This window comes from Pocillopora verrucosa, chromosome 12 (genome assembly GCF_036669915.1).
Source record: "Pocillopora verrucosa isolate sample1 chromosome 12, ASM3666991v2, whole genome shotgun sequence".
Classification (NCBI taxonomy): Eukaryota; Metazoa; Cnidaria; class Anthozoa; order Scleractinia; family Pocilloporidae; genus Pocillopora; species Pocillopora verrucosa.
In genome coordinates, this window is record NC_089323.1 from 15,893,783 (window position 1) to 15,917,444 (window position 23,662).

Sequence of the window (23,662 nt, forward strand, 5' to 3'; positions counted from 1 at the left end):
ATGCGGATGATACAACAGCTTTCGTAATTGGAATTATAACATAGCCAGTAAATTTGTGTAATCAAATTCAATTGCGCGAGCGTGCTTCATATTCCTATTGTGCGCGCTCATGACGTCAGCGAACAAATCCCTCGAGAAAAAAATTTTTCCATCGGGTTGAAAATGTTATAAAACAATTGGTTCATACGTCAGCTGCACGTTCATCGAGATATGAAGCACTTGGGAAGTTTGGAGAGCACTCAAGAAGCTAGAGTTGCTCTTGGCTACGCCTCTAGCAACTCTTAACATCTTTAGTGCTCTTCAAACCTCCCAAGTGCTTCATATCTCAATGAAAGCACGCTGACGTATGAACCAATTGTTAAATAGCGCCAATGAGGTTGTAGTAAAGCTCAATCTGCTCTTTATAGAGATCCGCACTTGGTGTGAACTTAATAAACTTACCCTACATACTTGAAAAACTGAAATAACGATAATGCAAAAAGATGAATTTGTGGGACCTTTATTATCAGTTAGATGTGGCGATAAATTGCTAGAATATACCACCAAAACAAAACTATTAGGAGTTCTGACTGATAACCGACTGCTACGGAGAAAACATGTAGATAAAGCACTAAAAGCTTTTGATAACCAGCTATGTGTCTTGGGGAAGATGAGTTATCTTCCATAACATCTATTGGAAGAAATTTATTTTCAGACTGTAATACCTCGAGTGACTTAGTGTATCGGAGTCTGGGGTAGTTGATCTGTTGCTATCTTTACTGAAATGGAAAACTCGCACATCAAGGTAGGTACAAATATTCATAAAAATTCGAAGAACTATTTGGACCATGAAAACCTTGATCTTATCAAGTGGCAAGACTAAGGATACCTATATGAAAGAAGATTAGTAATTGAAGCAAAGTCAAGCAAGGCCTGAACAGCAGATTACTTCCGTTTGTCATTTTTACTGAATCGAAGCGCAAAGGCCCACTCCTTGAAATCAAACTTATAAAACAGATCTTGAGAGGAACAGTTTCTATTTCAGGACCCCGACTGTATGGAAATCTCTTCACAGTTTATCTAGGCTCTTAAATAAACTTGATAATTACAAAAAAAATAAGCTAAAATGCAACAAGACTCGGTTAAGAAAAGTGGCATTTGTTCCAGGATCCATTACTAATCTTAACAAAGATGTAGACAATTTCATTTATTATCAACTTATTAGGGGTATTTTAAAGTAATCTATTTTCTTACTTTGTAAAAACTTTTTTTTTGCTACGTTTAGTTAACAGTCTTGTATATATTTCCGTAAATTTTTTCTGTAAACATTTTTAACAGAAAGATTCAATTCATAATTTTGTATATTGTTGTATAAAAATTTCTATAAAAATGTTTTAGGTAGGTCCACATCAGCTTTTTAAGCTGCCACTTTTCGACCTACTTTAACAAATCATGTATGTATGTGTGTATGACGTTCGAGCGTTAGCCCTTCGTCATTCGCTATGACGAAGGGCTATCACTCGGAACGTCAGCTTTTAAACTCTCTATTGTGGCCAATTTACGTTATCAACACAGTCGATAATACTAAGTTACTCAGATTAGCATAATGCTGGCTTATGTCAAGTTCTAGTGCATAAACGTTTAAACCTTCGTTTCTGGTAATTTTATTATGAAGTTTTCAGAGTCGTTTTTATAGCATATCCGTCTCAAATGTCGTTTCTAGTACTTCTCTGTAATTTTTTAGGCCAGGCTATTCATTAAAGGCCTGGTTACAACCTCAAGTTTTTAGAAATAGAATTTGGACCAATCAGATGTTGATTAAAATGCTATTTTACTTGTCGGTGGTAGGGCAGGGGTAGGGGTTTTTTTTTATAATACCTTAACGTACATTTATAATTTAATTAGACGTCATCTTGGAGTGTGTCTACAGATCATTCGTTGGTAACGATGCAAAGCCACCCATGTCCTCTCTCGAGGACAGCCATAAAATGCAACAGGCTTAACCTGTTTGAAAGTAAAAAGTTAAAGACAGTAAGCGTGACCGAAATAGGCGTGAGTCCTTCAATTATGGTAGAAAAAATAAGATCTTTATTCCCTAACAAAATCGAATCGAAAGTAAATCAGTTCATTCTGTTTAAAACTTAGAAAAAAATACGACCGACCTCCCCAACGATATGTTCAACCGAGACCATTTCGGTGCACGCACGGATTACTGGGTTGAAGTCTTTGATGATTGATTTATATAACTGGCGCAACCACCGGAATAAATTTCGTCTCAATGGCAAGTACATAAAAAAAGCATACCTGAAAGTGTGACATGTAGACCCTCGCCAGCTTTGAGCAGAATTCCACAAGGATCGAAGTTGATTGAGAGCTGTTCAGCGTCCTAATCAAAAAGACACAAAATAAGTTCACAATAAACTTAATTCAACCGCATTGTACGGTCTTTAAAGTTTGTTTTCGCCAAAGAAAGATGTTGTACCTGAGCCACTGTTGTGACCAGCAACTCGTTACTACCTCCTGCCATGCGCGCTAAGGCAGATGAGGCACGTGACTTGAGAGTGAGCTGTGATAGGCGTAGTTCTCCATGATGAACACAAAGCTGGAAAACGAACAAAAAGAGTCTGAAAAATTTCAAATGCTAAAATTCTCTTGCACTGCAAACACAAGCGAATATCTAAGGTTCATGAACACCTGTTTGAGTTCTGTCGTGTGAAAACGAAACACAGTATCAGCGAAAAACTGTGTCTGTTTTAAACTTTGGCTATGTTCACCGGGGCAAAGAAAAAAACTTCGTACAAAAAAAAATCATAATATTTTACCTCAGCAGTTCCATCTCTCATTTCTTCATCTCCCTTCTGTTTAAACTGACCCCAAGCAGTGGCAGTGATAAAAAAGCCACAGAAGTCTGATGGATTAATTCGCGGTGCAAACTCAAGGCTGATCAAAGGATTCCCAACCTCGGACAACTTCCAATTCTGGTAAAAAAATAATTCAAAGAAAAGTGAAGACTTACGTTCAATCATCATTTCTTTGACCCTCTACACCCTAATCTCAGTATGCATATTCTCCATACAGTTCTCTACAGCTTTCCACAGGCATTGAAAAGGAGAATTTGTTTAACAATCAAAAAAGCTTCCTTAGTTGGTGATCATTTCCTTTATTCTCGTGACGTTACTGTTTGATTCAAGGCTTATATTGTATGGAGAAATTAGACGCAAGTCGCTCCAAGGAGTTAAAGATTTAAGAAGCCACATTTTCATCTTATTCTTATGAATTTGAGGTCGCAATAATCTCAGTTGGTTAGCTCAGCTCAGCTCAGGTGACGTCATTAAAGAAAGACACAATCCCCTTGAAAGACATCATTCTTTTTTTTTTTTTAATGAAAATCCCAGAGCAGATAGACGTGTCTCCGGAAAGAAAAGCGCACACAAAACCGCCGCGCATAAGAGCAAAACCTTACAACACAAGCACTGGATGTCAATATCATAATTAAGAGCTACTGATAGCGAAGTACTCCTTACCTGACCTGAGGCGAACTCAAAAAAGGTAAAAGCTGCCATTGGGCGAACATAATGGTCGCCACACTCAATTTCGTTCCAAGGACTGCGTCGAGTGCCGTCATACTTTTCACGGGTGTCGGTCAAAACTAAACCAGAAAAGGTGCAATGTGAACAAAAGAATCTTAAACAAAAGGAGATAGGAAGGGTGTAAAGTCAAACATCCTGAAATAAGACACCTTATGAATGAACAAACGCGCAAACACAAGACAAAATGACTGTCAATACCACTGAGTGCTGTGCTGACCATTGACTGATTCAAACACAATTGGGCATATTCGTACTCTAAACCAGTCCAGGCTCCCTAATTAAGCGAAAAAAGAAATATAAAATACATTAGATTTTAGCTGAAGACACACACTTCATCGTTTCAATCTTTGTGTATTCTAAGTTACGAATGCGTGAGCGTGACACAGGTAGAAACGTTTGTGAACAAGTCTTCACAGAATTTAGTCTCTTATGTGTAGGGTGCTTAAGATGGTAACCTGCATAGCTAAATCGTCCTTCTGCGAATAACTATTGCGTGACATGCCATGAGCATGTCCCAACGTTAACAGCCGCTTGACAGCCGACAGGAACACTCAAATCTGATATAAAACCTCATAACACATGCGTCATTCTTTCTTAACATTGCGTGACAAGAAGATAAAGCAGTTACATAAACGAAAGTTTATACACCTGCTGAAACTAACAGGCACGAATTGGACACAATTTGGATGAAATGCACTACTAACCTCACTACTGTGCCGGAAGGGGTCTTCTGGAGGCGACCCAGGCCACCGGCAAATGTAGAGTCCGGCGTCTCGCTGGTCAAAGAACTTCCGGGGATTCTGGTCCGCTAGTAGACATAATTCAAATATAAAGTTACTTAATCTGATATATAATGAAATATTTTCTGTTGTAATTTTTACTCTTGACTTGATAGTGACGTGAAGCAACGTCGAAACCTGGTCAAAATCTTTTAAAGTGTTTAGAAGTTTCTGTGTATTTCAATAAAGTTTAAGCGTTAAATTTTGCAATCAAATGTTTCTAAAAAATTCCTTCTTATACAAAAGAGTAAATTTAAAAAACCAAATAACGTAACAATCGAAAACTCGTCAAGGTCTGATTATGATGATACATTCTAATAGCTTTTGTATAACAATAATACGAGATTTGAGATGAGAAGTCTTACAAGGATATATATGGATACATAAGAATTAAAACCAAACTTGCGACAATTATCAGAGATGAAATTACGCGAAAAACCTTTTTAGATAAGGTAAACTTACACTAAACGTAAAGTTCGCGGCGGCATTACTTGGCAGGTTACGCCGAGTCACATTGCTTGGGTTTCCAACGTTTAAGCTCAAGATAAATTTTATTCTAACATTTGAATTAACAGTGAATTATTATAACTATTATTATCATTAATATTAGTATTAATATTAATACTTTCAGTATCATTGTTCACCTAACCAGAAGGATTCACCCGTCGTAGCCGTTCTCGAAAATGTCACGCAACACTCCTCTCAGCTCTTCTTCTAGCAGCGTTGCGTGACATTTCAAATGACAGCTGCAAAGACGACTACCTATGAAACTTAGCAGACACACGTCACGCTAGAAACAAAAGAAAACCTGCACGAGAGAACCATCTTCATCGACTACAATTTGCCATACCTGGATTAAACGAATCCACGTGATTTCTGGAGTAAATGTTCTCCAAAGTAGACATGACATGCTCCTTTGGTAAAATATCACCGAGCTGCAAAACATTTGCCCACCACTGGCCAAGCAAACAATCAATGAACGTTCCTAAAATTAAAAATATCTAAGACTCAAGCCCACTGCTTCTCTAATATTGTCACGCAATGCATTCTCCCTTCATCCGCCCCACTCAAAAATTACATTAGAACGTCACCCTACCGTCGGCAATTTCCTCTTTCGGATTCTCTGGATCTAGCACCTACACAACAATACAGATTACAATTAAGACATTAAAATGCAGAGGTTTAGTGGAAAGGGAGGAAGGGCTGTGATAAGGAAATTTTGTACGGGTTTACTTCGTCCGAAGGTGTAAATCTTTACCCCTTATAACAAAGGAGTCCTTTAATGATCCAAGATGTGAAACGATGCATTCACTCTCTACCATGAAAGATTCAGTAAAGGATGATTATGGGTAACCTCTAAAAATAATCAAATGGAGTCGTCGCTTGATCCTTTCGAACAACTTAAGAAAGTTTTCCCCTTTTCACATTCGCACTTACGGAAGCCGCGCCCGTTCATTCACCACACGCACGAAAAAGTATCCCCTTTCGGCTAGAGTATCCCTCTATAGTCCGGGATGGAAGAGGTGAAGACTTTCTCCCTTTTTCCTCTCTCCTCAATAATCATAGCGACTAGGATCAAAGACTCAGTCGTTGAAGCATTAATAGATGGGGTTCGTTCTTACAAACTGTAGCAAAAACGTAAACACGTACGTCGCCAACTAAAAAATTACAGTTCACGTATGACTCAGACATAATGAGTTGCAGAAAAAAGAAACAAAAGCAGATCAAAGAATTCAGATCAAATTCACTTGCATTCTTCAGAACAAATTCAAACGGATTGCTACCTCGTCCTGATAAAGAGGCTCTGAGCTATGCCACTCCTGGGTCACCATGAAGGGCATTGTACACCGAAAGGTTCTTTTGAGAAAGGGCTTACCTGTGTGTACCATTTTCCGTTTGTGTAACAGGCCTTATCGAGGTTGACACTTCCCAGTTTGAACCTGGCGGAGTACTCATCAGCAAGGTCCTAAAAGGCCCAAAAAATTAAAACATTCAAAGCTTTTCTAGTTAGCGATCTTATCTTAAACAATTGTAGACACCTTCCAAATGCATTAGCCTGCGAACAGGTCATTATCCTGATTAGCCATTCGGCTCGCGCGCGTCTTCGCCCGCGGGAAATTGAGAGGCCTAGAACAGCGAGAGCCGGCGAAAGGTCCACCAGAGGGGGGAGGGACGATAAACTTCCCGCTTCCCGACTCTTCTCAAACTTTACCCCCGTGAGAGAAACGCGCGTCCGGCAGCGCTAATAATAAAGACCTGCTCGCAAGCTGAGAAGCAAAGCTACGACTGGCAATAAGTGGGACACGATTCACTAAACTAGAATCTCCTGGCGATATGGAGGCAAATCAGGTTATTTCACCGTCAAAAATGATTAACTTTTCATTACAATCAGGAGTAACATGTACTCGAGAATTCCTAACACCCCCCGCACCCCTCCCTCCAGGTGTGTTGTTTTCACAGTTTTACCCCCAAGATCTAATTGTTAATTCTCCCCTCTAGCTGCGACACATTTCCTTGTAAAATAGTTACAAGAATTCGGTGTTAGCTCAAGACAACAACTTCTTCATGTTGAGTTTAGTATTCTCATTACCTGTTTGCTGGATAATATATGGATATTGTAGGGAAAAGCTGTATGTTTATCACCTCTGGGAGTTACAAGGTTAAACTATGGAAATACGGAAAAAGTTGGAAAAAACCTTTACTGTACCGATTCTTTTTGAAGTTTAGCCATCTCCTCCGCAGCTCTATAACACAATACGAGGAATAATGGATCAGTTTGAGACAAATCCATCTTTGTACAGTAGCAGTTCATTTGACACTAGGATGCGTCAAAGACACACCTCTATATAGCAAAGTACTTTCAATCGAAAACAGAAAATAGCTCAACAACTCATTCCGATACAAAAAGTTAAAATAATACTGGATGAATAAACAAATAAAGCTCACATTCTCCTGTATTTCTGAATTAATCCGACTAAAAACTCTCTAACATCTCATTTTAACTTAACAAATAACGATGCAAAACTTTCTCCCTAATGAGTGTACAAAGTAGTCTGTGACTGCCATGGGTTTGCTTTACTTTGCGCTGTGATTGGTCTAGAAATCTCGCGTCTTCCCCTCAGCTAATCACTTTGCATTGATTATATTTTTGCACCAAAAGCGACTTCGACACTGGCGTTTTCGCTCGCTGGAGGACGGGTACGCGTGTTTATTCTGAGTCTTCATTGGCTCCATCACAACTTCTTCTTTATTCTGACTGGCTGTAGTGATGATTTGGTTCCGTTTAATCGACAATCTGTCGTGAAAATTCTTAACGATGAACGGTTTTCACACCATAACTAAAACAATGGTGGCTACTAACCGTAATGCACAATGATAAAGACAGCACGTGAAAGTATTCACACCATAGAAACAGATGTCATAAGTGTTAGGCTGAGGAGTACGAATCAAACCTGTGAAGACGAAACATCGACAGAGTGAATAATGCAATTAAAGAAACGCCTGATATCTTTTAACGAAAAATTCTCAATGAGCCAAAAATACAACTACCGAGAGTATTTAAAAATATTTTTTTACCATCTCCCGAATCTAGTTCCTCCATCCATCGTGCCATGATTTTCTTAACCGCTGGCCATAAACCATTGAACCACTCTTGAGTAGCCCCCTGAAGAACCTGAAATGATGGACAAGAAGGGCCACAATTGCATTTCTCTCATGAGCCTTTAGTGATCTGAATTGAGAGATTTGCCAAATATATATTGGCTTGTAAATAGACTGGGAGTCGAAACACTAAAACCAAAGATATCCCAGCAACCAATCAGAACCAAGGTTTACATTGTCATTAGCCAATAAGAATTAAAAGTGAATTCAAGCAAATTGCTTAAAGCGCGGGAAAACGCGAGTGGTCAAGTCGCGTTTGTTTTTAACTTGCATCTGATTGGTTGAGAATATGACGCGAGTTTTCCTAAACCAATCACAGAGCAAAGTTTATCGAAACCAAAGCAATCCCGGATGACTTTCAACACTCAGTTGAGATAGCTCTGAGAAGAGAAGATCAGCAGAAGATCGTTTCATATGTGGCATATTTACCTCCCGGTAGGTTTTCAACACGGTTCCAATTTCGCCATCAACGCATATCGTAGTAGAGGCGGGGTCAACGTCAGTGTAGTTTGGCCAAAAGCTCCACCAGCGTCGAAGCTCAAGAGGCACAGTAGTGCGGCTAAAAATATTATGAAAACAACACTTTTCCAAACATATTCAATTACCAGTGAGTGTTTATGTCCTACCTAACCTCTGAACCGTACTTAAATAGCTTCACGCTTCGAAAAGAGTAGGACGGCATTTCTCGCAATTACAACCGCAAAAATGTACTTCTACTTTTTTGCTACGCAATTTTTTTTTGGCTAGCTCTCCTGCGTCTGGCAATGGGCTAAGTGTTTACCCGCGTCTGGGCGGCAAATTCTCCCGCGCTTGGTACCAACTCCAGGTTTTCCTGCACTTGGCAGCGGCTCCGTCTGCTTTTCCCGCGCTTCGCACCACTTGCAAGTCAAGTTACTGCGTCTAACACTTGCTGCACCTTCTTAACTCGATTAATTGGTGGTTCGCTACAATGATGATGTGCTCTATTTCAGGCAAACCGTACCTTGGTATGATGGCATTGGGAGCTATCTGCTCTTTCAGGTCAACCACTCGCATGGTTCTCTCCAAATCAGGGAAACACCTGATAAGAAACCATAAATTCTTAAGCACTGTCAGAGTACATTTGAATTAAGTCCATATAATCAGCACTTGTAATACACTAATCTTTTTCAGGCGTCATCTCTACTTAACATTCACATTGTGAAGACAAGTTACAGGTTACCATACTCTCAGAGAAGGTGAAAAGGTTGCGCAAAGAGAAGAGTACCATGAATCCCAATCGCGAAACTTCAAAAGGGATCGTTTCAAAAATGACCCAGACGTTCGCAAAAATTAGACAGTTATAGTGCCGCAGAACTTACTTTGCAATGGCCATTTCATAGTTGAACACGTGTGTGCAATTGAGCGGGCAACAACCTGACGACATGAAATATAAAATCAGTATCAAAGTTTCACAAATAGGCACCAACGCAGTTTAAACGACACCCTAATAATAGCGTCTTGGCTAAATAAATTCGCGCAAAGATGTTTGAACAGCGACAGTTTTAATAGGAAAATTAAAACTTCCAACTTCTCCTTTACAGGTGGCCAACAACTTAAAAAGTGCGTTTATGCTTGTGTTGGAGAAATGCAGTAAAATTTGATTGTGGAGTAAACATTCAACTAAGCGTCGATAGGCATCGGGAATTACTTTGGTTTTGCTTTACTTCGCTAAGTAATTGGTCAAGAAAACTCGTACCACCTTATAAACCAATCAGGACACACAAAATCAAGTCGCGATTTTGTCATGCTCGTTAACTCGTGCTTCGGAAAGGTTGCTTGTTTACACTTTAAGTACTCGTTCGTCCCTTACGATATTCTCCTCAGCTTTGATTCGCCATTCTGACTACTTTGAAGTTGGTTTTATAACACTCGATTAAAAAGCGCTTCAACACGAACTCACCTCCAACTTTACTACATCCTGGAAATGGAAGGAGAAAAAAAAAGACAACCAGAAACGTTAATATATACATTTAATCAAATATATACATTCAATCAAGTTCAAAGATTCAATCTCGTTACGTACTGGCAAACGCTTCGACCTCTCCAAAATTTAAATTCAATTTTTCATACTGTAAAAACTGAGCCGAGAGTTTCCAGAATCACTTCACCTAACAAGAACCTGGCTTGCGAGAAGGCCATTATAGTCATTTTAGCGCTGCAGGTCGCGCGTTTCTCCGCCCACGGGAATATATGAGGTGAGTCGGGGAGAGGTTTACCGGGGATCTGGTACTATCGGTGCCAGACCCCTAGCTGACCTATCACTGGCTCACGTTGCTCAAGGGCTGGTACTTTCCCGCGGGAAAAAAACGCTTGCGCTTAAGCTCTCATAATGGGGCCTTCTCACAGGCTAATAAGAACAACTACTGCATTTCACTCTGGCCACATGATAACATGATGGTTTTAAAACTTTATTCACCCCTCAAAACTTCAAGGGTATGATTAGTCTCTCTTATTCATAACCGCTTCACATCTCATAAAAAATTAGCTTAGCGAGTTTGGTTTTACACCCAAACTGAAACGTCTATTCTCATATTCTCATCACCAGCATACAGGATAATGTATCAGCGTTGTGTGAGGAAGTTAGATGTTAATCATTTGTACCTTCAAATCCATAAAGATTGCCATCAGCCAACCACATACACGTGGGGGATCTAACAGAAAATATTTTATCTCTCGTTAAATCTGATGAACGTGATGACTTTTAGTACATCAAGGGAGGGCGCTTATTCGAAACTTTTAAAAGTTTTAAGGGTCGAAACAGTGCTTATTTTAGTCTTTTTTGGAAGAAGCCGAATGTGTGAAACAAAGTATTACTGTTTATTTGAAAAGAATCAAGAAAACCGGAAAAAGGACTTGTTGTCCCTGGCTCCTTCCTGACTACAACGACCAACCAAGCAATTGTCACAAAATCTTAACACGTAATGATTGGTTTGACCAAATCATCACAGCACACCCTAAGATCAGTATCCATATTCTCCATACTGTTCTCTACATATTTCTTATGGTACTGACAAGGAGAATTTGTTTAATAATTAAGAGCAATAGTAGGTGATCGTTTCCAACTTCATACAGCCGTTGTTAAAACAGCTATAACCCTCCAAACTTTAATTGCGATCCACAAACTTTCAATTATAACCCACCTTACAACAGACAGCCTTCCAGCTGCACTGTCAATCATTTGCCACGGCAATGTGGAATCAAACATTGCATTCCTAAAGACCCTGGTCGACAATGTTAAGGGCTCCAAGTTAGCAGTTGTGTAGTACAAAACCTGAAATACAAACAGTAGAGGTCATCGTCAACATTTCTTCTTCAATTTCACTCACAAAGGCACCAAATTACAGTTTGGGTGAAAGAAATATAGGCTATGCTCTGTTCACTGAGGAAACAGTATTTCGGCAAGGTGAAACTTACGACATCATTCCATGAGGGCAGTTTTTTGTTTATTTTAAACAAAAGCACAAACTAAATAACAAAGATAAAATGAATGCCACGCTCAGTTCAAAAAGGAATTCGAATTGTCACAAGCTAATTTTTGTGAAGTTTTAAAGATCCAACATGAATATCAGTATAACTTTTTAACCTTAACAATAACAGTATAATTACTTTTTATCGTAATTTTGTTCACATTCAGGTTAACAAAATTTACCATGTTCTCCAAACACAAACAACTTTGAATATCATAAATTGTAAAGAACACTTTAGGTTTTTGATTCTCCATCCATGACTGAATTCCAAAAGACAGTAAGGGAGCATATAAATTCTGTAGCCCCAGGCAACAGTTGTTTGAAGGGTGGATAACGCTATCCCTTGAATAAATCTCTATCCTGTGGATAGCATATTACATTTTGTTAACACTTATTCACTGGATTGCGATGTATCCAATGGATAGTGCTATCCGCCCGTTTGACCAACTGGGCCCAGGTATACCACCTTATGGGTACCACAGCATAACCAACATTAATTGCCTTATGTTTATATGAATGCATACACGCCTGTGTTTGTCTGGCTGTCAGCAACAACCAGATGTAAGGTGCAGAGGATTAAACAAATGAAACATTGGGTGATAGTGCTCTCACCTCGTTAATGTTCTTCCAGAACTTGCAATACTGATTGCCAATGTAAAACTGTGTATTGGGATCGTTGATACCAAAATACCCCTGGCTCCAGTTTACATATCTGTCCAGAAGACAAGTAAAATTTTAACTTAAATGGAAGCAATAAAATTGCATAAATGTGAGGTTTGTCACTATGACTTAAATGACAGTGTCGCATCCCATGAATTGTACATTATGATAAAAAAATGAACTTTTTGGCCTTGCAACAAACTACATCAAAAATTTGAGCTGCAGTAATTTTGATCCCTAAATTTGCAGCAAATCTACCAACCAGTTTCAATTGTTAACCTTTGTTTAGCAATCACTTACAATGTCACAACCTTTGACAATTTAAATATTTCTTTTCTCTTTCAGTCAACTAAAAAATTTTTTCAAGCAACTAATCAATGATTGTAGTCCCCAACTGACAATTTTGGAAAATTTTGGACTTGGAGTCCTGTGCATACACTTGCACAGACTCCAACATGTACAGTGCACTGTACCCATCAGTCAGTCAATTAAGCAATCAATTGATCAATCAATCAGTCAATCAATCAACAGTCAATCAATGAATCAGTTGATATATCAATCAGTCAATCAATCAATCAGTCAATCAATCAATCAGTCAATCAATCAACAGTCAATCAATGAATCAGTTGATATATCAATCAGTCAATCAATCAATCAGTCAATCAATCAACAGTCAATCAATGAATCAGTTGATATATCAATCAGTCAATCAATCAGTCAATCAATCAATCAGTCAATCAATCAACAGTCAATCAATGAATCAGTTGATATATCAATCAGTCAATCAATCAATCAGTCAATCAATCAACAGTCAATCAATGAATCAGTTGATATATCAATCAGTCAATCAATCAATCAGTCAATCAATCAATCAGTCAATCAATCAACAGTCAATCAATGAATCAGTTGATATATCAATCAGTCAATCAATCAATCAGTCAATCAATCAACAGTCAATCAATGAATCAGTTGATATATCAATCAGTCAATCAATCAATCAGTCAATCAATCAGTCAATCAATCAGTCAATCAATCAATCAGTCAATCAATCAATCAGTCAATCAATCAATCAGTCAATCAATCAATCAGTTGATATATCAATCAGTCAATCAATCAATCAGTCAACTAATAAGTCCATCAAATAATTAATTAAATAAAAAATCAATCAATCAATATAAAGTATCAATCACTTGTTAATTTCAAAAACATCAAATGAATACCAATCCCTACTGTATCTATAAAACTGTGTAAAGTAGCCCTAACGCTCAAAACGTCAGCTTTTTTACCCTTTAAGGTGGCTAATTTACGTTTTCAACCCAGTTGTTAACACTAAATTACCTGCTATACTCTCCCACCGACGCAGCACCACAGTTTCTTTAGAAACTTACCCCTTTATTCCTTTTCCAACATATTTCATGATTTTGATGCCATGTCTTATTTCTGATTATGCTTACACCATTTCCAGCTTAATAAAATATACATGAAAAAAAAATGCACTTCTGATTGGCAGAAAGTGAGTGCTTTAGCGCAGGTAATAAAATGATTTCCACTGCAATTTAGTTGTAATAAGCACAAGTAAATTATTCAAATACAACAAAATTGGACAAGCCTGCAGGGCAAGTGCAATTTGTAGTCTTTGAAAAATTTACAAGTTCTTATTACACCAATCTGAACTTGAAATCATGTTGTTGCTTGTTAATGATGTACATGAAAAATCTTCACAGAAAGTAAAGACAGATAAATTTTGACAGTATGCGCTATTTGTAATTGCACTCATGTTACAACTTTGCACTCATGTTACATGAGAATACACCCATTTTCAGCCAGTCATGTACACTATTATTCATGAAACACACCTGTCTTGACTTTTTGTGATTTTTGTTTTTCATGTCAATTAATAATAAGTAATAACATGATTTCTCATGCAATTTGGTACAAATAAGCAATTGTACATTTTTCAAAGACAACAAATTGCACTCACCCGTTGTCTTTGCAAAATTTACTCCTGCTTATCGACACCAAATAGCACTTGACATCATGTTATTACCTATACCAATACAACATACCTGTGTGGAAAATGCCAAGCCAAGAGAAATGTGAAGGTCTGAAATACAAATAGGTTATGATTAATTGAATCATTACTGGGTTCGAATTCAACCCAGTTTGATCTTCTACTCATAAATAATAGTAATAATAAATAATAGTAATAATTGTAATAATAATAGTGGTGGTAATAATCAGGGGATTTAACAGTGGTACATCAGTGAATAAGCTCTTTGTCCAGTGTTTCCAAGTCCAACTGGAATTTGAAATTCAGCACATTGGCATTTCATCACAGTCATAAACAAGCTACTCCTAAGATAAAATTAAGACTAATCTGTTCCTAGCATTCTCTGTTGCCTATTTGGTATTTAAGAGAAATTAAAATTTACCTCTGAACTGTTAGGTGGGACTTCTCTCTCACAACAAACAGCTCCATTCCAAGTTTTACCCACCTGTAAAGAGACAATCATGGTAAACCTGCTCCTTATCTTTTAATTCAGAAAATACAAACAACTTAAAAACTTTAAGGTTTTGCACATAGAAAACCGCACAAGACACATCCATCTCTGTGGAAATGCATAAATGAAGGGTAGTGCAGAACAATCAAATCTTTCTGTAAGTTTCATAATGCTTCTTCTCCGCCTTTAATAAATCCATCTAAATCAAGAGACAAAAAATATACTGTGTATACAATTAATATTACAGTAAGTTACAAGACAAGACCCATTGGGAGGAAGGGGGGAGGGGGTTGGTTGCAGGTGCCAGTGACCAGTGATAGACTCAAATTCAGACCACTGATCAAGAGAAGTCACTATAATTATATTCCATTCCACTAAGTGCTTTGAAATAGAAGCTCTGGCTTGACAGCTCAATGGGCTCAAATGCTCAGTGCACCTTTACTTTACATAAGAATTAACCTGACCATTAATTTGTAAAGAACTTACTGGAGAGGGACCACACTTTCCTTGCCCAGGTAGTCCCGATAATGTAAAATATTGCCACATCTCTTTCACATCATCATATTGGAGCATTGTAGACAAACTATCACCTGGCTTTTTCACCACTGCAAAAATAATAATTTAAAAATTTAATTAATATAAAATAGACAATGAATTAATGAGCCGTTGTGATAACATCACAATTTGGGGTGCATAAATTTTAAAATTGGTTTTAAGCATAAAAATAATTTAATTTTAAGTTTATTGGGTTTGTCTATAATTGATATAGCTGCACAAGGTGTAGGCGATGTTGAAAAATATATGCACACCAACATTAAGGAAGGCAAGTAATTAATAATTTGATTAGATGCTTTTTCACAGATCACTGTCAGGATACAGGATAAATATTAGTTGCTTGTCTTTAAAGTGAGCAGTACAACCATGGTGAGTAAACTGATCCTTGCCAGTTATTAAAAGTGTAAAAACCTGCTACTAGTTGTACCTAGCTGTATCGGCACCTCTCTCTGCCTTTCAACTCCCAAGACAGTATCAAGTTATTTTCTTCAGCTAACTTTGTTTCACACTGTTAATGGGGAAAGGGGCACTTCTCAACCGAATAAGAACTTCTAAAATCAAAGGACTGGTTGTACAGCTATAGGCTGCCACAGAATCTCTATTTACAGTACCTGATATTGACACATGTCCATTTGATGCACTCCGCTCTTCCAAGGATGGGTTACTCATGTCAATACCAAACAGACAGCTAGATAAATTTCCACAAAAAGAAAATTAAAAACTAAGAAAAAACATTCATTTTATCAAATGATTCATTAAGAAAAATTATGTCTGCATTCCTGTTAACTGTCTGAAAACACTAACTAAACTCTATTCTCCAAGATACCTGGTCTCCAAAAGACTGTTAATGTTTCCACCATATCCATCACAGGCAACTACAATACAAAACAAATGTATCAAACATCTTCATTCATGTAGTATAAACAACAATATTTATTTTAAAATATCACTTTTATGAACTTTTATAATCTGTAAATTAATTTTACATGTCACAAGATCCACCACATGACTGCACTAAGTGCACCAATTCCATTTAACTACAAAAACTACAAACCAATTTTGCCAACTACATTGTGTGCAGAAATTGGACTTGAATCATTAACAAATTAATTCACAACAATCTTTCAGAATATATAGAAGAAATCTTTCATTGACAGCTTTTGATAAAATGCTAATTTGAAAGTAAAAACTATCTCAGTCTTTATCTGTTATTTATATAGTAACATTGGCCTGATAGTTTCTCTTAAGATAAAGGGTTACCATTGATTTACAGATAGAGAGAAAATCAAAGACAGAACTATATGAGTCACAGGATGCTCAGAGAGCATTTTTCCAACCTTTCAAGGTTGCTCACTTGCACACATGTCTTCTCAGAAAGCATTACAGGAGCAAAGTAAACAATCAAACAAATTCACACCTTCTGAAGTAATTGGAGCCAGTCCATTCCAGCCAGCAATGTTTTGGAGTGATCCCAGTAATGAAACCTACATGTAAAACACATTAAATACTAGTAAGAGAAACATGTTTTTTTGTCTTATCACAAGCCTGGTACAAAGAAAAAATTCTGAATCCCCACAAGGAATTGCACCTCAGACCTTTGGATCACACTCCCATGTTCTCTATCTCTTCACAAAACTCAAAACTTACCAGGCATCTTTCTTATTCTATAACATTAAAAACTGTTATCAATACACATGTGCATCACCACTAAAAGGTCCTCTGAACTCTGAGAAGCTCTCCTCGCCTTACCCTCTCTAGAGCCAGTAAGTGTAATGTACTGTAAGTCCTTGCTCAGTTGAGCAGCCTAAGCATAAGATATAATGAGAAAGTTTTGTCATCACAAAGTAATTCACCTTTGCAGCATCTTTTGATGAATTTGTCACAGTGTAGTTTAAGACAACCACTGGTATTCCACTGTTCTTGGAGTCCAGAGGGATGCAAGGATTGAATGCCTCTAAGTGCACTTGGACAGGCACCTCATCACTTAAAACGTCAACTGGAAAAGGTAAAGAAATCATGTGAATATTTTGTAGTATGATCCACAGACAAGGTAAAAGATATCCCCCATCATATAGGAGTGGTGGGTGGTTTGGGAGAATTGGAACAAGGAAGTCCAAATGGAGGCTGTGACGTACATGTAAGTCTATACTGTAAATGACTCAACCTTTCAGCAACAATCATTGACTCACCCCTCCCCCATAAAAACCAACTTAGATATTTTGCCCTCCCCGCTCAAAAAACAAAGTGTTTTGACCCTTCACATGTATTTTGCATCAGTTTGAAACACTAAATCTGGAGCACATCTCTGAATACTTATCAGAGAAGCTACAAAACTACAGTCATATGGCTATATTTTGCTTTCTGAAAGAAACCTACCAAGTTTATGAGTTAGGGTGAAAAGGTTCCTTGCCTTAAAATTTCAGTTACCAGTACTGATTGTTTAATAAATTATTATTGGGTGACAAACCTTCTGCAATGGGGTATTTTGCCGTGACTTCCAAAGTTTTAACTCCAGGTAGTTCACTGAGAAGCTCTTTAGATCCATCTGGTACAACTACAAAATAAAGTTGAGTTCAGATCAGTTAATCTCATTATAGATTTGAAATAGAAGGAGTGATATGTATTTTTACATTGTTCAAAAGGGCTGCAGATTTCTAATAATCTTATCTGAAAGATCTACCAATTACCATGGTCTGTGACATATGCTGCAGGAGTGAATCCTTCCTCATCGTACCATGTACTTGACTGAAGAATAACAGCATTACTGGTGCTTCCTTGCTCCACTCTAGGAAAAATAACAAGTATATCAATTATGAAATGGCTCAAATTTTGTTGATTTAACATTTTTCAAACCATCAATCTCAATCTCAAACAAAAGAAACATTAAAATAAGTAGTAAACATTTTACTGTGAAAATGTGAAAGACATTAACACTAAAAATATTTAATATGTATAAAAAGTGACTTGTGTAGCCAGGAAGGCTTATTTCATGTGGGGTTGTAATTTGCTTATATTTTCTGATCTCTTACAGGTTTCAGTAGCAAATCCACAGAAAGGGTGTGGGGAATCAAATCTGTAGGTTTTTTTCCCACTTTCCAGACACCAAAATTATTGTCAGTAATGACAGGACTGCATGTAAAATTAATTCTTTATAAAGTAACTTATATCTACTTGTCTTGCAATATTTCTTTACTTACATGTAATTTGGCTTAAGGCAAAAAATATATTTCTATGTTTTTTGCCTCCTATCAAAAATTCCTGGATCTGCCCCTATGATTGGTTTTACTCTGGTTTTCTTAGTTCATGCAACTCAACAAACTTGGGAAAGACTTCAACCAAAACAAATCATTTACAAACCGAATGGCAAAGAATGAATCTGGTACATGAGCTAAATGATTGACTGTGTTGGTAATCTGCCACTGGCGTAGACCCCCATCACCAGCTAATGCTATAGAGCCACCACCTGAAAAATCAAATAAAGTATCAAAAATAAATTATCATAAATTGTCAAATTTAAAAAATGATCAAATAAATAATTAAGATAAATTATCATAAATTACTAACTAAAAAAAATGAAAATAAAATTTATCAATCATCATGTCACAAACATTCTTAAATAGATCACCATATGTCAAATAATGCAAATCAAATATGCAAATCCAAAAAAGATTGGTAAGAAATTACTTTTATAAGTGAATTAATGCCAGAGGTCTAATCTTTTCTCTGAAAGCAGAGGGCATACAAAAGCATTGCTTAAGGCCCATTGTAAATAAAATGTAAGGTCAAGGTACTTCCACAAGATCAGTCTGAAAGGGAAACTAGCTAATCAGGACTGTTTTGGTCCAATGTCTATAAACCATCGCTTGGAAAAAGAGGCTAAGTGTAAAACCTTTGCTGTGAACATGGAGCCTCACACCACCCCTTTTGTGCTTTAAAAGAGTGGTTTTGTGCATCTCAGATATGGTCTCTTTTTTTTCAAGGTTGTGCTTTTTGATTCAAGCTTAATTAATCATATTAACTTTTTATTTTTTCCACTGCCTTGTAATTTTACCAAATATGATCATAAGAATGCACTGTAGAGCAGGGCAAAAATACAGAGAAACAAAATGTCCTGCACTGAATGATCTAAACTTTGATTTTGTTTTTTATTTTATTGGCTTTACTTTTAGTGGAATTAATATTATAGTCTTGGAACAACAGTGGTATCAATAAATCCCTAATTATAATGCTTTAACTTATGATACATTCTTTGCCCTGACAGGCTCAGAAAAAAACCACACAATGCGCAAAACATCCACACATATTATGTGTTAAACTACTGAAAATGGCGTACTTAATACAAAGTGTTTATAAGTAAAAAAATTTTTTATATATTATTTCTGTTTTTCACATACCTATTGGTCCAAGTGGCAAAGCAACAGCTCTCAGGGCATCACCACTGTACTTGTACTCGTGCAAACGTGGGTTGACCCTGACAACACAAAATGACACTTAACACCAGCATCTGATTTCTCCTTACAGTATCACCCCTGAATCACACTTTAAGCTCATGAGAGTAACAGAAATGATCACCAACTTCAAACTGATTGATGCATTACTGTTCTGGTTTTCATGGTATGTATACTTGCTTCATTCTGACCAGTATTGAACCAAAACATTTCAACATTCCTTTGCATATCCTACAAACATTCTTGGGCTTACTTTTTCTCTGGTGGGTCACTGACTACATCTGGGTTGGGAGGGAGTGGCCTCAAAAATTCACAGCAGGACAGTTTCGATTGTACTCCAGTACAACGACTTGTCGGCTTCTACAACAAATCACATCAATTATTCATGTATCCAGTAAGAGCATTATATCGGAATAGTTCCCAGTCTTAGGCAAGATCTGACAAAAAACTTTAACTCCTAGAAGTGATTAACATGTAACTTCTCCCTATCATATCCATTAATCATCCACAAAACAGGTATTGAGAATACCCAAGCTTATCAGGTAGAGGTTGTTCTCTTGATCTTACACGTAATTCTTGTAACTAATTTAAGGGAAATGTGTAGCAGCTTGAGCAGAGAATTAGCAATCAGACTTTGAGATTTAAGGGCTTTAATTGACAGCCATGTACTCAGTTCAGTTGCTGCATCTGTTCACTTATTTCCCTTTGCATTCTGCCTTCCACCTGACTGTATAAAGGATGATTGCCAACATACTTGTGCCTTCAATTCTTTACAACAGCTTGAAGTTTCAGCTTTTCCCAAAAGAAGAATATTGACAGAGATTGTAGATCCACGTCCATCTTTATTTTCATGTTTGTTTTCCAACACTTCCTTCCATTCTTGTTCCGTGTTTCCCTATATTATAAATATATTAATGACATGGAATGTACAAACAATTCTGTTACCTGTTCAAGTCTATAAAACGCTTTATGCAATTTGCTTTCTAAATAGCAAAAGCAGCAAGCCACTTCCCAGGTATAAAAGCCCTCACTTTCAAAACAAGGCCAAGTGAAGAACCTACAGTATCTTAATGTTACCAAAATTCAATTTTCTTCATGAGTGCTTCTTACAGAGCCATGCTTTACAGCAGAGGCCATGGATTTCTTATGAATGGCTTGTAAGTAATTCAGCTACCATGCTTAGCCCAGCTGTAATGAAATAGGGATGTCTTCAAATGAAAATGTTTTTATTTAATCTTACTCAATACTCAAATTCAACATCTATCACTATCAGAACAAAATTAAGTCTGCCCAATCAAGCCTGCGGTCCACACCCTTGTAACTAGTTCCAGTTTTCATAACATGAAGCCACTTGGAGTTAATTGCTTTAGATCACATACTCAATGGATTGCTTTTTGCATGCAGATTATTGTACAGCTGTAGCAATTTATCAGTTCTTCCTTTGTCTTACTATATACTACTGGGTGGTGAGAAGCAGTGTGTGCCAAAGTATCTTTCCAAAACACAAAACCCAATAATCAGTATGCATATTCTCCATACTGTTCTCTATACATGTCCTAAGTTACTGACAAGGAGAATTTGTTCAGCAATCAAGAGCTTCGTTATGTGGTGATCATTTCCTCAATTCTCATGACGTTAATGTGTGACTCAGGGGTGATATTGTAAGGAGAAATTAGGTGGTAGAGGTTAAAGGGTTAACTTTGCTTTGAACAACAGGACCAGAATCAAAGAGTAACTAACTCTTAAAAACCTTAACAATGACCAGTCACTGATTTCTGCTTTCATTAACACTGCTGAATCATTCCTTGAGTTCTTGAGAATAGATGAAGTGATCACCAAGATAAGAAGCTTTTATTGTTACACAAATTCTCCTTGTCAGTAACTAAGGAAATGTCAAGGGAAAAGTATAGAGAACATGGATACTGATGTTAAGTTGTAAATGGCTCATATATTATCATGTAAAACATGAACACTTACAAATATGAGATCACCCTCATCGTCAAAATAACTAAATGCTAGTGAGTAAGTGATTGACAGTTTGTCCTTCACCCACTGCACAACTTCTTTCCATCTGAAATTAGAAATTCAAAATGAGTTTTCTCTTTACAATATCAGTACACATTAAGAAGACTTGTGATGAGAATGAAGAAAAACATCAATTCAGGAATTATTAGTTGGTCCAGTGACAAATTCTCAGTACTGACATCATAAGAATTGTATGAGAGACAGTAAGGAGAATTACTAATTAGATCTTGAAGCAATGACGCATCACTACAGTATGTTCACCATGATCAGTCATCATTTATTCACTTCCAATAGAGATTGCGCTATTTCATGGAAAACTACTCCTCTTGTGAACTGGTTATAAGAAGCATTATGCTCCAATATGATTGGTTGATTCTCAATAGCAGTGACTTAACCAACCAATCCCAACAACAAGATTTCTTTTTCATGTGCATTAGTAAATTCACATTAAGATAAACAGCAAAACAAACTCCTAATGCAGTGAATTAATACAAGTAATAAATACAACTGAAGTTAACGCAGGAATAATGATTCTAGCAATTGAGGCTTGTTGATACAATTTTTAATAAGCAAATGACGTTATTATAAGTAAACGATTAAGTTGCAAACTAATTTATGGCGAATGGCTTGAAAGAAAGCGATCGAGGTAAACTAGAATCCATTCCATCAACACAATTGTCCTCCTGGAAAAAATACTTCGAAACGTTCTCTGAACTAACTAGTTTACGGATCGATTCCTAAAGCTAACATCAAAATGAACCAATGCAAAAAAAGCGGAAGTTGAACTACTGGATATGGATGTGAAATTAAATTTCAAATTTCTGAAAGTTGCTCTAACTCCACCGTTTTTCGACATACCTGACTGTGTACGTTGTCTGATAGAGAAGTGACCTTCCATCGGTTAATTCACACCCATTTTCATCGACAACATTTAGTTTTAGGTTTAATTTTCCTTCCATGGCAGTTCCGAGTTATGACATAACAGATCCTAATGTTGTGTCTGCGGGTAATCTGCTGACAATCACATGACTCAGCTTCTTCAAACCCAAGAGCACTCGATATTTGATGTCGTGACTTGTCATAACATACGAATGCTGTGTTCATCGAGATATCAAAAGGGTCACGCATATTTTACTCGAAAATTTAAGCGTAATTCCTGAAAATATGGCATTATACCGGAAGTTTTGTTCGTGATTTTGTATTATGCTTTATTTTGTAACTCAATTCAAGAGCGTTTAAGAGCCCCACACCCCCTCCCCCACCTCTTCCACCTCTCTGCCCTGCCACCGACAGGTAACCAGGCCTTTAATGAAGTAAGCGGGGGGGGGGGAGGGGGGGGGTAAGTTTCTAAAGAAACTGTGGGTAATCAAATGATGAGATATTAGATTAACCGCTCACTTAAACTAATAAAGAAAACTTATATGTCCTTTCTTACTCCAGCTCGCTAAATACCAAAAAGGCATCGGAATAACGTGAAGTAAAGTGAAGTTTTGTAGCAGATACAATGAATAGATCATGTCAGCCTTTGAAATAAATAAAGTTCACTTATTATTCAACTCGATTCGAAGCACCTCGTAATGGTAAAAAATTCAGTCAAGCGACGTTCCTTGTCAGAACGCTCAGTTGATAATACTAAAGTACTTAGATACGCATAATGCCGGTGGTGTCCGGGCGGATTTGGACCTCCCTCCGCGGATTTGGACCTCCCTCCGCGGATTTGGACCCCACAACAAAATTGAGTGAAAACATCATCTTTAACGTTTTAGTAGAAAAAGATAATACTTTACGTTCCAGTGCGTACCAAAGTATTTTTTTAATTTAAAATATGCGTATCGCCAAAGCATACGAACTGGCAGCTAGAAATGACCCGTCGGATGTTTCTTTTGACTAAGGGAAAATGCACAAGCATTATTGAGTTTAATGTTTGGAGAGAGGTCGTTTTTGAACCTTTTCCACGATAGTCGAACACCGCTAGAT

The 23,662-nt window shown here is 37.2% G+C and overlaps 1 protein-coding gene across 1 annotated transcript; it reads right to left on the reverse strand.

Moving 5' to 3' along the window:
• Positions 1 to 483: 483 nt before the first annotated feature.
• LOC131788084 (non-lysosomal glucosylceramidase) lies at positions 484 to 22,810 on the reverse strand. The gene is made up of 35 exons (XM_059105156.2): positions 22,544 to 22,810; positions 21,638 to 21,731; positions 20,415 to 20,555; positions 19,914 to 20,020; positions 19,607 to 19,683; positions 18,570 to 18,675; positions 17,900 to 17,997; positions 17,680 to 17,766; positions 17,066 to 17,208; positions 16,630 to 16,696; positions 16,039 to 16,087; positions 15,824 to 15,900; positions 15,144 to 15,262; positions 14,589 to 14,651; positions 14,223 to 14,260; positions 12,109 to 12,208; positions 11,170 to 11,300; positions 10,631 to 10,680; positions 9,930 to 9,947; positions 9,349 to 9,403; positions 8,991 to 9,068; positions 8,438 to 8,567; positions 7,925 to 8,021; positions 7,710 to 7,800; positions 7,056 to 7,092; positions 6,225 to 6,314; positions 5,445 to 5,484; positions 5,199 to 5,333; positions 4,274 to 4,377; positions 3,768 to 3,843; positions 3,504 to 3,628; positions 2,802 to 2,957; positions 2,462 to 2,581; positions 2,284 to 2,365; positions 484 to 1,983 (listed from the first exon to the last, which is right to left on the reverse strand). Exons 1-35 carry the CDS (start codon positions 22,642 to 22,644, stop codon positions 1,979 to 1,981), a joined length of 3,087 nt encoding a protein of 1,028 aa, XP_058961139.2. The 5' UTR covers positions 22,645 to 22,810; the 3' UTR covers positions 484 to 1,978.
• Positions 22,811 to 23,662: the final 852 nt, after the last annotated feature.

What these genes read in the sequence shown, in the direction of transcription:
- LOC131788084 (XM_059105156.2), bottom strand. Translation starts at nt 22,644, where the DNA reads ATGGAAGGAAAATTAAACCTAAAACTAAATGTTGTCGATGAAAATGGG. An exon ending in CTAAACTTCAAAAAGAATCG is followed by an intron (nt 6,315 to 7,055) that starts GTACAGTAAAGG and finishes TGGGCCTTTTAG; the next exon opens with GACCTTGCTGATGAGTACTC. An exon ending in GAAAGAGGAAATTGCCGACG is followed by an intron (nt 5,334 to 5,444) that starts GTAGGGTGACGT and finishes TTTTAATTTTAG; the next exon opens with GAACGTTCATTGATTGTTTG.